The sequence below is a fragment of the Notechis scutatus genome, chromosome 3 (assembly GCF_049901735.1).
Source record: "Notechis scutatus isolate UNSWTSFEM ecotype Mainland chromosome 3, rNotScu1.2, whole genome shotgun sequence".
In the NCBI taxonomy this organism is placed as follows: Eukaryota; Metazoa; Chordata; class Lepidosauria; order Squamata; family Elapidae; genus Notechis; species Notechis scutatus.
The window spans coordinates 66,361,931-66,380,231 of NC_142011.1; the positions used below are offsets into that span (position 1 = coordinate 66,361,931).

Below are 18,301 nucleotides of genomic sequence, written 5' to 3' on the forward strand. Positions count from 1 at the left end.
AAACACAGATAAACTCAACAACACAAACTTTCACGGCTTTAATCTACAATTAAACCTCTTTGTAGATAAGAAATGGCTTGCAGCCAATTAGTCCAACAAGAAAAACCTTGGCAGAAGTCCTCAAATAAACCAGAGTCTTTAATCACAACACTGAGTCCTTCGAACATTTTTGCCTTTTGCAAAGGCAAAAACCGTTTGAAACCAGGCTTATATTCCTTGGAGGGAGTGGCTATTAATTAGCATTCTTACTCCTGACTCGCCTGTGCTGCTCTTCCATGAATCATCCTGCTCTCACTCACACCTAGCACAGTCTCCTCAGGAACGTCCTCCTCATTGCTGCCGGCTAACCACAACAAGTTCTTCTTTTATTGTTAGCTCCCAGATACTATGATGAGGTCACTGAATGATATAAGAATATTTCAAAGATATGCTAAATATTTCTTTGAGGGGAAAAAAAAACCTTCAAAGCAAAAAACGTCAGATGCTTTCAGAATTTCATTAACATGATTTGGGAAGTTTCAGAGCAGGTGTGTCAAACTCACTCTCAGCCAGTCCTTGAGTATTGAAGATTTGTCCTGAAATGAATACAAACTCCAGCTCCTTTGTAGTGCAATGATGGTTTATTCATTAAATCAGCAAATAACAAATACTCTTATCTGACAAGAAAGGCTAGAAGCCATGCGAGGTTAGCGTTGAGTTTGAGTTTGTTCCCTTTCCTTTTATTACCATGATCATAAGGCACACCTCACCACACCCAGGCCTATACGTAGTTCTAATTCTAGCCACGCCTAACCCATTATCCCTAAGTGCTATTAACCCTATAACATGTCTACATCCCTAGCTTATTCTGATCCCCACTAACTGATCCCCACCTTATGCCACCTTCACCATGTTTTAATTTAAGGCTAAACTATCACCTATATGTACCCCCAACCCCCTCTCAACACGATGCGCCATATCAACTCAGGAAAAGAGCCATTGATTGTCTCCAGCCCCGCAGTTATTTCAGCATTATTCCAGAATCCGGCCTGCTAACATCACACTGCTGACGTCATCTCAAAGCGACCCTTAACACCATCGACCAGAACGCAGGAAAAAAGACCAGGCACTCATGTTGTTACGGCGGCATCACGTGACGTATCGAGACTTTCCCCCCCTTTGCTGAACAGGCCGTGGGCATGGCCAGCATATGACACATCTGGCCCATGGGCCAGGAGGTTGACAGCCCTATTCTAGAGTCTTTAAAGTCTTTTAAAAGAAAAGAGGCAGGGGAGCTGAAGAGTATGCACTTTTTAAGTTCTGTTCATGTTGCTGATGTGCGCTATAAGTAGTCCTCAATTTATAACCATTCTTTTAGTGCCTGTTGAAAATTACACTGGCACTGAAGTAAGTTTTCACACTTACGACTTTTGCACCATTCTCATGGTGACATGATCAAAATTAGGGTGCTTTTGGTTCTTATTTATCATATTTTGGCAATTGGTTCATATTTATCATAGTTGCAGTATTCTGGGGTCATGTGATCTCCTTTTGCAACCTTCTGATAGGCAAAACAGGGAAGATGGGGAAGCCAAATTCACTTAACAACCATGTTACTAACTTAACAACCTCAATGATTCACTTAACAACTATCACAAGAAAGATAGTAAAGTGGGAAAACCTCACTTAACTACTATCTCAGCAACAGAAGTTTTGGGCTCAATTGTGGCAATTGGTTGAGGACTTTATAGAAATGGCAAAAAATGGTATTGCCTAGGAAGAAAATATGTGAGGTTGTTTGTAACAATGTGATTCTACTTCCTACCAGAAAATGCAAATATCTCCAATGCTTCATTGTAACATTTCTCACTCAGCTATAACAGTAGAAATGTGATTTATGATGACACTGCTTGCTGAAACAGCCAGCAGATTTTAAACAATTGTTGACGCTGTCATGCCTATTTATAGTGCTGTCAACTTCGGGCACTTATTTGTTTGTGTTTTTAAATTCAATGGATGAGCACACAAAACTCATTTTTTAAGTTAGAATATTTTCAAGGACACACACACACACACACACATCCTTGAAAACATGTGTGTGTATGTGTGTGTTACAAATATCTCTTCTTAAAATACACATTTCTGTTACAGCTGTACCGTGCATATGTGTTGGGTGTACACATGTGTTATGAAGAGTCTGATTGAGAAAATGCACATAATTTGAAGTATCATTATGGAAATTAAAACAATAATTTTTAAGAGCATGGCTCAAACTAGTTTCTAACTCCCTTCTTAGAACATTCTTTTCATGTAATGATAAGTGGGTAAGATGGAGACAAACTAAATAACTAATTGAATGCCTAGCATGGTTCCTGGAATTCTTACTTGTACTATTTTCAAATGATAAGCTTACTGTTTTAAAACATGGTAAATGTCCACTTTCAACCTTTGGTTAGTTTGCCAACATCACTGCCTCCCAATATATGCATGGTTTGCCTAGGTACTTTTTTTTTTTTTTAAGAAAAGAAGCTTAATGTACCTGATTCTATTTAAAATAAATTACTGAACAGGATTTTTTTCTCTGTTACAACAGAAAATTGTGATGTTATTCTATCACCTGTAGCTCAGTGGTGGTATTCTACCAGTTTGGTCCGGTTCAGGTGAACCAGTAGTAAAAAATGCTATCGGTTCAGCCGAACCACTAGTAAAAATAATATGCGATTTAGATTAGGTAGAAACCAGGAAATCATCAAATTTCTTGATTTGTAGCTAATCTAAATCGTGTGCCACAGCTGATCTGCCCCCTCACTGTTGTACTTATCTCACCAAGAGGCTTCCCTGAGGCCCAGTAGGAAAAAAATGGGGCATGGGGGGGGGAAGCTGTGCAGCCTTTCCGCGCCACTTTTTTGCTCCCAGGAGGTTTCCCTGAGGCCCAGTAGGCAAAAAAAAACAAACAAACCAGGGTACAGGGGTTTGCTGTGAAAGGGGGAAAAAAATACCACCTAGCCACGCTCACCCAGTCACATGACCATCTGGCAATGCCCACCTAGCCACGCCCACAGAACCAGTAGTAAAAAAGAATTGAATCCCACCACTGCTATAGCTTCGATACATAAAAGGAGTATAGGCATCACTTAGGAACTTTTGAATTATGCACTTATGCAGATACAAGCAAATCTGTTTGCAATTCCAACAAAGAAAGTCCTGAAACATGGGAGAAGGTTAGTTTAAAAGCACTGCATATGTACACTTGCTTGAACTTGCAAACACAAGAGTCTTACAAAAAACCTCTTGGAATGTGTCCTGTTTGTAAGACGAGCACTGTCTGTAATTGTCCTCTTATTGTTTCATGGCAAAAGGGACTTTAATAGTCCTGATTCAAAATAGCTTTTCATATTACTTCTATAAATTTATGCTAGGAGCTTAAATGAATTGTGTTACTGTGTACGTTGTTGTAAGCATACACAAAGTATTTTTAAGACTTCATAACACAGTAATGTACAGGAAAAAATGTGTTTTCAGGTTTTTAAACCTGTTTTTATTGATTGCAGTAAAGTGCATAGAAGAATTGCTTAAATGCTATAAAGATTAGTGAGATTTAGACATTGCTGCTATCAAGATTCACTCTACAGCTGTTTGATATCTCATCGTAACATTTATGAAATACTCATACTTAAATACCCTAAGAAATGCTAACAGTCATCCAAGTTAATAATTTTTTTAAAAAAACCTGCTTTCCCACATTCAATAATATGGTTTACAATATATTCATATCTCTAAACAATGGTAGTCTTCATATTATTTTGTTAAATTAACCAATTTATCAAAATAAACTAAAATAGACCATTAATGGTTAAGGCCATAATGTGTGTCCCTTACCAATTTTACACTTTCAATATAATGAGGGTGCCCTGTAAACACTAAAAATATTTTTGTTGAATTAATATGATCATTAGACATGTATTTAATATTCCTTAATATTCACTTAATATGGAATATCCCAAATGTGTTTTAGAAATCTTGAAAATAACTAATATCTAATTTAACTATATTTTTAAATATTTACAGAAAAATAATGTTAATTTAGAATGATCCAAAACATATATTAATATCAGTGCAATGCTAATTCAACTGAACCAAATTTTGAAATCAGTAAATGTTTTCATTGAATATACTGCCATTTTCCAATTTAAATTCACACATTCTTCTTGAAATAATTGAAATAGTTTAAAAAATGATTGGCAATGATCTGCAATAGCCTGGCTTGCTTAAAATTTCAAAAATAATAAACAAATAAATAAATACATAAATACATAAACAAACAAATAAATAACTAAATACATATGTGCATATATACACACTTAAATAAACAAACAAACAAACAAACAAACAAACATTTGCCTCTTTTATGGTAACAAATAGAACTAAATTCATGCCAATATGTCCAAGGAGTTTCTTTAACTTTCTAATTGTGCTTATCATCGTTGCCTTTTTCTTTTCTTTTTACTTGATCACTTGCATTCCACTGAGAAAATGGAGTCAAAATATGTGCCCAATGAAAAGAATCATTCTCTAACAAAATAGGAAGATGAATGACTTTTTCAATTGTGACTCAGTTGGGAAAATTTTCCATAGCTTGCACTATGACTCAGAGCATCTCTAATTAATGCTGTCAGTAACCCTTTCACACAAGAGGTTTATTTTTGCAAAGTGTTTGAACTCAATCAATTAAACTCTGCAGCACATGCATTTATGAATTATTGAAATTGCCATGTAAGTTACTGTGGAAAGTGTGTATTAAATAGGCCTGTCCCACATAAACAAAAGACAGTTTTTGACAGTGATCTCAGCCAATTTATTATTAGCAAATTCATTATCTGCCCCATGCTAGTAGATATCAGACTTCTAAATGAGGAAGGAATTTAAAACATAAATATTAATGATGGTGAAAGTATAGATTATGCAATAGCAGTCATAGAAACATTCTGTCTGTTCCCTATCTGACTCTAGTGTAGTAGTTTCCTATATTGTGAGTTGTAACTAGTCATACCATACAGATCAGGGCTGCCAAATTCCCGGCACATGGGCCGGATGCTGGCCACGCCCATGCCCGGTTTAACGAAGGGGAAAAAATTCCTGATACATCACGTGACGCCACTGTGAAGACTTGAGTTTGACACCCCTGATATAGATCATACATATTTCTCTTACAATATGGGTCTCAAAACAACTGATGAAGGCTTGGCGGATTGTTTTCTTCGCAAAGTTTTTTTTTAACCAGTTTATGTAAAAAATATACAAGAAGTTCTGAACTTATGACCACAATTGGGGCCAGAATTTATGTTACCTATTAACATTATTTATCATAAACCAGCTGTGAAGGTCACATATTGCGGTCACATGACTCTAGATGCAACAACTCTCATAAATAGATGCTGGTTGCCAAGTATCCAAATTTTAATCACATGACCATGGAGACAGTGTGATGGTTGCAAGTATGAGGACCAGTAAGTGGAAGTAACTTTTATCAGTGCCATTGTAATTTTGAATGATCCGTGAACAAATAGTTGTAAATCAAGGACTTACAGGATTCAATACAGTATGGTCATTCCGGAGTATATCAAATGGAAGGGTTTTTTAAAACGTTAAATGGATTTAGCATTTTTCATTTGATATACAGTTAAAATATAGTAATTAAAAGTGGGAATTCCTTTTCCCTTACTCTAACACCGGTAAAAAAATTGTTACTTTTACTAGAGGTTCGGACATTTAAATGTATGTGTTTTTTTTAATGACCATAGTATCACAAAGTTTCATATCCTCAGCTTTGATCTAACTTAATACCAAATATTATGGTAACTGTCTATTCCTTTAATTCTTTGTTTTTAGGAATCAATTGCTGATTAAAAGGTCTTGGAACATTATCTATTTGCCTGTGTGTAAGTCTACTAGCAGAATAGTAATCTCTCCCCCCCCACACACACACACAAAACAGACAATAAATAAAATTTGGTGTGGGGGAAATAATCAGCAAAATAAACTCTGAGTTTAGGAAATGGGCTGAGAATCCAATTCAACTGAGAAAAAAACAGAAAAATCACTGAAGACATTTCCGAAGCATTCCTATAGTAAAGCAGATGTGAAGCAGCTCAGAATGGTGACAACTCCCCCTCTGTAATACTCTGCCTTATGGTCACATAATCCACAGTGTTGCTCTTCATGCTTCCTGCATCTTATTATTTAATAGTTTAAGGACAATCTGGAAGGACTTAGGTTAACGCTGCCATGTGGAAAATGGAATTTCAGCTTCCAGTTCTGGAAATATTTCCCATAGCCAGATGCTTGAATGATAAAAATACCTTCTTTACATTACTATCATCTTGCCCCTCCCCCCTACACACACACACACACACACACACACACACACACACACACACACACACACACTGAAGGTGGTGAATGTACTTAATACCTTCAAACAATTTTGAAGTCAGTGTTGATTGATCAGAATGATCCCAAATTTTGCTGAACTTATTTATGCTAATCTACTTGTTTTTTTTTAATAACTTTACTTCATCCTCAAAAGCTGTTTTTTGCATGGCAGCATGGTAATTCTCATTTCATTTGCTAATTGTGTGAGAATCCATACACAAAAAAAGATCTTAGTATTGCCTATTCTGCCTCTCGCTCATGTTATGTTACGTTGTGCTGTGTTGTGTTGTATTGTGCAATGTATATATAGTCTGCTAATCTCCATTACAATTCTGTGCAGTGAATGATGTGAGACAATTAAAAATAGAGTAATGCAGAGCTCCTACAGAACAAATATCCACAAAAAGAATGCCAACAACATTAAAATAAAGATCCCATGACCAATCCATCAACCGCTGTTGGGGAAGAGCCAGATTTTAAGGTGTTTCTTTAAAAAAAAAAAAACAATCAGGATAGGCCAAATGATCTCTGTAGAAGACAGAGGTTCTCTACCTGGCCTATAAAGAAAGATATTTTGAATATTTAAAAACTAAAAATGTACACATATAAATGTATGAAGGATCCCCCTAAATATATACATATGAGTAATAGGCCAGAAATATTTAATATAGTCTCCACTATAAGTCAATGCAACTTCATAGATTGCATGGATAGACAAGAATTAAATATGTATATAGCACAGGGTAGAAATAGAGGATCAGGTAAGCTACGAAAAAAAAGCTTATTCATATGAAGGCCAGAAAGCACTATTCTCATTATGATGGGACATCACGGTATACAAAAATGTTGAAATATGATAGCTAAAATATCCACCAAAATCTGGATTGGTTGATAAAGTCATAGGAGAAAACAAATCAATAAACAGAACAAAAAAAATCTCTAAAATAATCATTAAAAAGACACATTTAAAGTAATTTGAGAAAATATACTTCTAGAAATCCCCTTTTCCCCTATAAATGCTTATAGAAAAATACAGAACAAACCCGATTCTATAGGAATGTATATGTCTGCTGCATATCATTTAATTCCTTCAATGCATTCAAGCTTAACGGAGAAACAGAATTTGTGTACTCATCTGGTCAGTTAGTTTCTAACAAAACAACAATACAAGATCCTATAAGTAGAAATAGTACCATCCTTAACTAAGCTGTAAAGTACAAGAAATTCCTACCTTTCTTTTTAGACTCTTTCTTTGTGCTGGTTTTAACAGCCACTTGAAGTTCTGTCTCAGTTGACATCCTATTGTATCCTTAGTCCTCTTCACACAGATCCAGTATCTTGGCCAGGCTCATTTAGAACAATTCTTCCATAGAATTACTTAGCTTTTCAAATACTAGAATCGAAAGAGCTCATTTCATTCACCCTTTTGAAGTGCTACAATAAAAAAACAACATAATTAAGCCATCTTAAGAATAAGATTTTCTAAGACATATAAAGGTTCAGTTGAAACTTCCTATGTAATATATGTTAATTTTCATGTATGTTAAGAAATCTTATTTTCTCTTTGTCTCATTTATGAGAGTTATATTAATTTTAGTGGGATATTTACAGTAGGTAACAAATAAATACTATGAATAAACCTTGATGTTTACTAAAGTCCTGAGAATTTCTTACAATTTCTACACACAAACACACATAAGATTTATAAATAGTAATAGCACTTAAGACTTGCATACTGCTTTATAGTGCTTTACAGCCCTCTCTAAGCAGTTTATAGAGTCAGCATATTGCCCCCAACAATTTGGGTCCTCATTTTCCCCATCTAGGGAAGATGGAAGGCTGAGTCAACCTTGAGCCTGGTGAGATTCGATCTGCCAAATTGCAGGCAGCTGGCTGAGCAGAAGTAGCCTGCAAAACTGCAGTCTAACCAGTGAACCACCAAGGGTCTTTAAACATACATGTGTTGTATTTATAGTTTCTGCTGGTTAATGATGGCAATAAAGTTATTTGTATCTGCATTTATAGTGTATGTGTGAAAAAATTGTTAAGTTTACATCTAAATTTTCCTCTCTGAGCTTATAATGCAATCTTTTCATACTATCATCCAAACAGCTACTCTTGCCTGAGATTAGATTTGTACCTGGTTCTCTCTATTGCTCTTAACATTTCAACTCAACAACTTACTGGCAACTGTATACATAAAGTTTATATTTTATTGCAGCTGTAAGAAATTTCATAGGTGTGCTTCAGTTTGCAGGAAACTCAACAAAAACACTTCTTCAAAGCAGCATCATAGAGACTGAAGAACTATCATATCAATTAGTCATCATGTTATAATCCTGATATTATAAGAGGCTTAAAATAAAAATCTAAAAAGCAAGATGGTAAATATCAATACTTTGAGTTGAAGTGATGCAATTCCATTTTCTGACTATCAATTACAGCCTCTAATTAATGTACTATTATTGCCCAGATCAATCCAATATCTTAAGACAGAATGTTCCTCCTTCAAACAGCTCCAGCAGGTAGATAATTAACTATTATACACATACAATGTACAAAAAGAATCAGAACAAATACTCAATGTATGGTTGTTTTTCCACTAGCCCACTTGATTTGTACATATTTTTATATATAGCTATCAATCTACTGCTTGAAAGGAAAGTTATAAACACTGTGGTAACAAAACAGACTACTGTTTAAACCCACATTTTCTATATTTTAATATAATTCTATATTTGGACAAAATCACACACTTGAACACATTTTTATGACCCTGTAATCCCTTGCTTTGGGGTGGGTTCAAGGCAACAGGCGTTTATTGGCTGGATATCCTTCTTGACACCTATACAAAGTTTGCAGCAAATGTTTTCTCTTTGTGCCCTGATAGAAAAACATCTGTCGCTGCCTAGGACTGAATTCTCAACCTTCCAAGTGGGAGGCAAGACCTCTAGGTCACCACACCACCCATATTCTTGAACACAACAATTCATTTCAAATATCTGCTGAATATATAAATGCTTTCTACATCAATTTTTCCACTATTTATGAACATCTTATATATCTATTTTGCATTCCTTTCAAAACAGCATATCAACCATTTTCTTATTCATGGGAAAAGCACTTTTGGTTGAGAAATCTGGCTGTTCTGTTCATAAGCATACCACTGTTGCTATTGTACTAGAAAACTCATTCATGTAATGCTATCAATATGACTGATACTTTATAGAATACTGCTGTGTGATGCAATAGAAGCATCAGCATGAAAGAGGATAGGTTATTGAATTATCGAAAAACATTGTCGTTCAGTTGGAATTCTGATTCCTTTATAGTCTCAGATCTTAAAGCTGCCTGTGTTTTTGTTTAGCATGAGGGCCAGTATCAAAAACAAAGCTAGTTTTATTGAATTAAACACTAAGCCAAACTACTGTTGATGGCTGAATTTTTTTATTTGCTTATATCCTACCTTTATTATGTTTATAAATTTATCAAGGCAGTGAACATACCCAACACACCTTCCTCCTCCCATTTTCCTCATAATAACAATCTTGTGAGGACAGTTGGGTTGAGAGTGAATGACTGGCTCAAAGTCAACCAGCTGGCTTTTGTGGCTAAGGCAGAACTAGAACTCACTATCTCCCACTTTCTAGCCTGGTGTCTTGACCACTAGGCCAATACATATTATGAAATATTTCTGGTAAAATATTGAAAAATCCCTGAGGCTAAAAATCCTTAAAGCTGAAGAATATGTCTATAAACCAGAGATCAATGGAATGAAATCACACATACTGTTCTAATGTTCTATTTTCTGCTCATATCTCATTGCAACATTACTCTTCCCAAAATCCAAAAACAACCAACCAAACAAAAAAAGCATACTGATGCTGTTTCCCTCAAGCTGCTTCTGGTTAGCATTTGTCCATCTAAATATTTATGTCCTTTAAATTTCACACAGCCCTTATCAGAAAGAACTGTCAGTTGAATTTCCTAGTTTAACCATTAGGACAATCTCCAGTATTCTGTTATATTGAGGCAGTGTGTTTTATGCATCTTTTTTCTACAAAGTTCAGTTTCTCCTATAATGTCTTTGTCCTTTGTGTTGAATGATATTTGCAACTATAGAGATCAGAATCTTATAAAGTAGAAAAGTAAATATAAAAACAAGAAGCTGACTGTAAGAACTTAAAAGTCAGATCCTGAAACATGTTTGTCATTTAACATTTTGGTTAACTAGCTTCCTTTTTTCCTGAATGTAGTATCTTTCTTCCTGCTAATATCATAGTTATCAATTACATTACTCTCTTGCACCTTATCCTTCTTAAACCTTACTTGCCTGACAACTTCTTTCATTCCTTTGAAGTGATTCTTCTGCATCAACCTTGGCTTATGTGACCCTATATAAATTGTCATTACAACAGGGATTTAGTCATTTAGGATGACCTTCTAAGTAAAACTCAGCATTCTGAAAGTGCCATAAGGTAAATGTCCCTAAAGTCATTTTATTCCTCCCAGGATTCAAGATATCCTGTGATTCAACCCAAACAAGACTCTTCACATCTTAGTTACTGACAATAGTTTAAAAAACTCAGCATTTTACAATACAGAGATTAAAGCTTCTCATTGCTTCAGAATGATTTCAATAAGTGTTTTAAATTAAGTCTCTAAAACTACTTGCCCTTTTCAAATTCAAGCTCTTTCAACATTTTGAAATGCTTCAATAACCTTACATGGCTATGCACAATTTGAACTGATTTAATATTCTTTTAGTGTGTCAAGGTTTGTATATAGTTCTCCTTAATGAGCTCTTCAGAACTGTACATGAATTATCCAATTTTAAAAAAACAGATCTTCAAAGTCTGTACAACTGGTTTAGGAAGATAAAGTTTCTGACAACTCTTCAGAAACCCAAATAAATAAAGTCAATTTTCAAATCATCTAAATAACCCAAAATTAAAACTATTCATTTCTAGTCACTAACTTCCAAATGGGTTGTAAATTATATTAAAAGAAAATGAATAATTAAACTATACAATTAAATAAGTTAAGCTAATACAGATATCTTGATAAAACCATGTTTTAAATAATGTAAGATTATGCAGAAACCATAAACAATAAAATAAATATAAAACCCTAGCCTTTGAAAAGATCTAGCCCCTCCTCTACTTTTTGCTAATCTGATACTGTGTTCCTTTTCTTGGTAGATGGGCTGTGATACAGCTAAAATTTTATTTTCTCAGAAATTTCACAGGCAATGTTAAAGCATTAACACATTTGCAAGACTTAATGCACATTTATCACTTTACAAACTTCCCAAAACCTAAAGAGGAAACAGAACTTCTAACTTTAAGTATCTTTATTTCAATAGATTCATCAATATCTAGTTAATTTACAACTGTCCAGCATATGTAAGTAGGATATACCAACTTCTTGTGTTATTCTACCCTGAAAGATATCAAAGTAACACATCTAGCCTTCCTGAAGGCATTTTGCCTTCACTGTTTGAGTACCTTTCTGAATAATACTACAATAACATCATCTTGTTAGCTTATGCAGCAAAACGTATTTCGAAAGATATTTGATGGAAGGACTCAAAGAGACTCATCAAAAATGCAGCAGTACATATCGCGAAACAATATTATCTGTTAATATTTTCTGTAAAGCAGGGGTCCCCCCGGTACGATGGTCATGAGGGGGCTTTTGCAAAAAGCAATTGATTATCCTAGAAAGCCTTTCAATCATCTTAGGGCTGTGTACGCCGAACCGGCAGGGGCAAAAGGTTGGGGATCCCTGGGTAAAGGACTAGTTGACTTACAATCTTTTTTATGTATTCAATATGCACCTTCAATATATAAAAACAAGATGCAGAAGCAAGACTTTGTTTCTAGCTATACTTACAACTGTACAACAGTTGAAAGGGCATTTCAGATGCCCTTTCCATGATCTTGCATTACATCTACAAAATGTTGAAACATAAGACAGAATCAACATAAGGCCATTAAAGCATACCTTTACCAATAATATCCAAATTTAACAAGAAGCCCAACAAAATCAAATATTTTCCTGGTATAGATTATTCTTTAAAAACAATGATGGAAATCAGCTTAGTCAGTACTTTTACTGTCAATCACAGTAGTATAAACTTTGTTGCATTCAAAATGAATAATTATGTATATTATTGTTATTGTTTTAACAGTTGTACACATTAGTAATACAGAATGGCACATAAATACCAATCCCAGAAAACATACCACAGAATAGTCTATTACCCAAAACAATAAATGTATACTCAATTATTTTTAAAATAAAGTAAACAAATATTTAAATACTGTTGATTCAGACCATATTGTTAAAACTAAACTTAGAAGACACCATAGAAAGAAATTCCCAAATAAAGTGTTTACATATCGGAAGGAAAGTATGATGCAGAAATAAAACAGACAGGTAGAAATCAAGGTTTAAGCCTTAGACAATCTTCCAATTCTAAAATTCAATGTTTTCATCTGTAAAATGGGTACAGTAATAATTGTAATGAAGAAAAATACAATCAAGACTGTCAGAAACATTGAAATGCCAGCCGCCTATCCAAATAAGACATAAGAAACATTGTAAAGCAGGTTCTTTAACTGAAAGTGTAATTATATTAATATTTTTCTTAAAAGAAAATGACAATGGTAATCATAATTTAGCCTGAGTTGAGTAGAGTTGGACTCTTTCTTTTGACTAAACTCTTGTTTTGTACTCCGTGCATTATTAAGCTGTAGAACTAGATTGACAAGGGGAAGAATGCATTCAATAGCACCCCCAGTCTAGATCCAATAAGTTGTCTTTCAAGTCATTTCCACTGAAATGGAAGGAAGTTTTCCCCTTTAATTATCACGGCATATTATTTCTTTTAAAGGAGCTGTCAGGTACACAGCATTCACTTAACTGATCTCTCATTCAGATGATAACAATGAAACTGTTTCACAGGAGTGGCTGATTAAACACAATATAAATAACTTCAATTTCCCACGGGGAGGGTGAGGAATGATTAAAACAAAAACACACTGATGAAGATTACTTTCTATGTCAAACAGCACAAGCTTCAAGCAGAAATCTGAAGAATGAAGCACATGAGAGCTATTAAGTACCCTTAGACTACAACACAGAATTACATTCTATTTGTGAAATAAGAATGTCAAGCTAAAAAGGGGGAATAAAATAACATTGCTTTAATGCATATACTATTTCTCATTTTTTTTTAAATAGCATGCTTAGGAGACATTAAGTCCTACATAAAATTTAAAATGAAAGCACCAGTTTCATAATGTTTTCCCCCACCTCCAAAAGGATGACACTTTTAGCTTTACAAGCTTTTTCTTCAGTTAAAAAAAAGAAACACACAATTTCACAAATGGATGAAAGATATTTTAGATTAATTGATGGGTTGGGGAAAAGTTTTGTTTTAGGTTTTGTTTTTTTTTTAACTAGGTGAGAGTTCTGTCATTTTGCCTTTCTAGACCAAGGATAGTAACAATGTGATTTCTGTTCTTCTTACTAGTTCACTGATGGATGAATCAGATAAGCAGGTATCTAATACAAAGAAGGATGGCTCACACAAAGGGCTTTAAAAAAAAAAAAGCAAAGAAGAAGGTGCTATTTTTCCCGACATGAGTAGAATAGGCAAGAAAGCAAGGAAAATCCCCAATCAGAGGTTATAGTAAATACCAGCTGGACAAAATACTGGGCCATTGTCATAACCAAAATGGACAAGATGGCTATAATAGGATATAAAGTATCTTAAACGGTGAAAAGTTACTATGCTTTTATATCATATTGTGTCTAGGCCTGCAGCACCAGACAACAATATGTATTCACTACCGCATGTTCATTAGATAGCAACTGATATTTTAAATTTTATATCAGGAGCTCCTCTGTAATACAGGTAGTCCCTGACTTAAAATCTTTTGTTTAGTGACCATTCAAAGTTATAAAGGCATTGAAAAAAACTGCTTCATGGCTGTTTTTCCACACTTTTCCCCAGTCACAGGATCAACATTCAGGTGCTTGGCAACTGGCCTGTATTTATGATGGTTGCAATATACCAGGATCACATAGTCCCCTTTTGTGACAATTCTGACAAGCAAAATTCAACAGGGAAGGCAGATTCACTTAACAACCACATTACTAACTTAACAACAGCAGTGATTCATTTAACAACGTGGCAAGAAAGGCTGTAAAACGGGGCAAAACTCACTTAGGTGCTTAGCAGCATAAATTTGGGGCTCAATTTCAGTCATACGTTGAGGATTGCCTGTACAGAAATGTCAATAAGGGCATTACCTAGGAAAAAAGTATGTGAGATTGTTTACAACAATGTGATTTTACTTCCTGTCAGAAAATGTGATCGTATGTTGAGGCTACCTATACACATAAAAATCCATAGTACAGCAGGAAATGCTCTTTTGCTCCCTGCAAAAATAAAATTGTATGGCACTGATCACAAATACTTTACCCAACTTTCCATTCTGAAATATCTTTCCAATTCACCTGATTTCATTATGACTATCTTCCTCTACTTCCATCACCATCACCATAACCCTACAGGAATGGTAAGAGAACTTTTTAAAAAAAGGTTCATACTGTAAAGAATCTTGGACAATTTGGCTGGCTTCAGTACAGATAGTCCTCAATTTTTGACCTAAGTGGAACCTGCCCATTATGGTTGTGAGTTATGAGGGACATAAAATGGATCATACATACGGCAAGCCTGATTTTTACCTTTTCTGTGGCAGTCATTAAGTAAACCAATTATTCTCTATGGGCCTGTTTTGCTGAAAACTAGGAGTATAATTTGTTTTTTGGCAAAAAGATTGGTCATGAGACTGTGGAATGCTGCAAATGGCTGTAAATGCGAGCTGATTGTGTAATTCGCAAAATGTAGTCATGTGACCACAGGGGGAAGAGCCCAGCCATTAGAAGTTTGGACCCAGGTCATAAGTATCCTGGAGAGGTTCTTCATAACTTTGAAGGTTCACTACATGACTAGTCATAAATGGAGAAATAACTTTATCCTTGAACTGTTTACTCTGTTGGTTCAACTATATTTTCCTGAAGTTATGTAATGTACATTCAAAAACCATTATTTTCCAAACTACAATCTTCCCCGGGGTAGTTGTAAAAAAATACATTTCTCTAAATTATTAAATCAGTCTTCTAACTGAATATTTTAATCAACATCCACAAAACAAAGTTCCTACCCTTTGTAGGAATTATTTCATTAACTAAAATTTTGATAAAATATGCATATACAACCCTGTTAATTATTCTATAATATGTATATATTCCACCAAATTTATTATAAACCCCAAATCACATTTATTATTTTTAAATAGCTTTGAGAGAAAGAATAATTGAGACTTCAAAATTCAACCCTAAAAATAAACTCTTTTTCAAAGCCTTTTATATTCACATTTTTGGCCTCTGTGTAGCTTGTAGAGTTAACATTAAAATACTGTCCACATTCCATCTATTTTTAGCATTCATATTAGAATGACAAGCAAACTGCTATTCAAACTCATATCTTCCATTGTCTCTGCTAATCTAGGTCATCATTACTATTTTTTAAAAAGGAGGAGCGTGTTTTATCAGTGTGATGTCATTTCGGCTCTGATTTTTTGCTGTATGTGTGAAAGCAATCCAATCCTATAAACCTTTTTTTTTTTTAAGAAATGTTGCTATTTTTAAGCTCTTCAATTTTTGCTACAATGTTTATTGCTACAGCATTTTTTCCTGCAAGTTATAAAACTTCTAAATAAAAAAAAAAAAACTGGATTTACTAAACAGAACTAATGAAAACACTTTTTTAAATGAACTGACTTTTAATTCTTAGAAAAGTCTCTAATATAAGTCTCTAACAGTGACAGAATACCTGGTAATTACTGAACTAAAACGTTTTGAAAACCAATTAGCTCTCTGAAGAAGCTGAAGGGATCTCTGTCTTTTGAAATCAGAGACACTGAACAACACAGACTGTAATTCTTCGAAATAGATATTATGGTAGAAGAAAGAGGGATTATAACCTCCTCTTCCTATTGGATGAAACCAATTTCAGTTGCCATCATAAATATTAAAAATGCCCAGCTATAAGACTGTGTCAATGGATAACAGTTATATCTATAGTGTTTTATGATAGTTTTTAAATACATCTTAACTTTTCTTTTTTTCTTTCCTTTCCCCCCCTTTTTTTCTTCTGAAATTCTGATTACTAGTTAAAATAAATTATGATTGACTATTACAATTAGCTTTGACAAGTAAACGCCTTGAATCATTTTTCTAGCTTAACTAGGGTGCCCTTTCTTTCCAAGGACTAAACAGGATATATCAAATATGTGTAGGAATGTCTAATCGGGATAACTTAATACACCATTCTTTACATTTCTTTTTGGATTGCTTTCTTTCTACTTTTTAAAAAATCATAATAAATATTTTTTAAAAATAGAAAAAAAGAATGAGGTACATATGTCCTGCCATTGATATGGCAAAATAAAATATTCAAAATAAAAGTCAGTGAGCCAGATGCATATTATTACCTTTGTTTTTGTTCTTCCTTCAAGTTGCATCAATGTATTTATTGTATTAAGAATACAGAATGGACTGCATATGCATGTCAGCAGGAAAAGGGAGGAGTTAAGAACGCCAAAGGATGTAATATTTTGTGGTACTGCCGAACCGTCTCTCCTATAGAGAAGTCCTGGGATAAAATAATTCTAAATTATTTTTCTCTGCAGCCCCTGACAGATGTAGCCATTTGTTAAGCTTGCATCAGTGTTTAAATTTACATCAATTGTTAATATCCAGTTTATGTAAAACTTTTATAGAGTTCCTTACCTTATTTCCATTACAACAGTATAATAAATGCTTTTATAAAAATACAGTTTGGTTTAAAAATGCAAATTGTTAATTCCCCATAAAATGTAAACCAAACAAAATCCTCTATTTTTAAACTACATACTATTATTATTTTCTTATGTATTATCACACAAACTCACACAAAAAAGCTAAAGATTAATTTGTGACAGGTTAGAGATACCTCATTCAGTGTCCACACAATTAGCTAAAACTTCATACAGAAGATACAGAGATATTTGGGGATCTTAAACTCTGTCATAAGTAATAGACTGTTATACATTATTATTTTGTACATCATAATTATGTATTAAGAATGAATTATTTCCTTTTTAAATCTACTTTAATAGAACAAAAGAATTTAAGACCTGAGCCATAGGAAGTTGTAGTTGGAAACAAAGTGATTTCTAGAACTTTTATTACACTATATTATTGTTTTGTTAAAGTATAAAACTGAGTCAAGTAGAATGCTCTTTCCCTAGTTACCACATGTTTTTAGTAGAGACATATAATTTATTTATACACACAAGCCACATTGGTCTTATCCTTCTGCCACATTTTTGCCGTAATTTTGATGATGCAATTTTCCCAGATGCTACTGTGCCAGAAAGTCCCAATTCTAACATCTTGCAGAAGTTCCAAAAACATATTTTTGCAAATTTCTATTAAAATACAAAAGTGGATTATAGTAGGAAAAAAACAGAAAAAGACAAAAAAACAATTTATCTATTTTCTATTAAAGGAACAGAAAAGTATCATAATCAGTTAATGATTTTAACTACACTTTTAGGCAACTCATACTAAAATCACTGATGGCTATTTTTGAGTAAATATATACAGAATATGTATTGATTTATTTGTCAAATTTGTATGCTGTTGACTCCAACAGCTAGAATAGCTGCTATTATTAATATAATAATTATATTAACTTTTCTAATTTCAATAGCACCCAACTAGGAAAAACATCTCAATCTTATTTTTTTTGGGGGAATTAGGTTTCATT

At 33.9% G+C, this 18,301-nt stretch overlaps 1 protein-coding gene across 14 annotated transcripts in view; it reads right to left on the reverse strand.

Moving 5' to 3' along the window:
- Positions 1-18,301, reverse strand: part of DAB1 (DAB adaptor protein 1) — a 754,595-nt gene that overhangs the window by 197,061 nt on the left and 539,233 nt on the right. For all 14 annotated transcript variants that reach the window (XR_015748591.1, XM_087960346.1, XM_087960344.1 and 11 more), the window contains one exon: positions 7,643-7,845. Coding sequence is in view for 13 of the 14 variants with exons in the window: in XM_087960346.1 (XP_087816472.1) it covers positions 7,643-7,709 (67 nt within the window). In the remaining variant the exon portion in view is untranslated. The remainder of the gene's footprint in view (positions 1-7,642; positions 7,846-18,301) is intronic.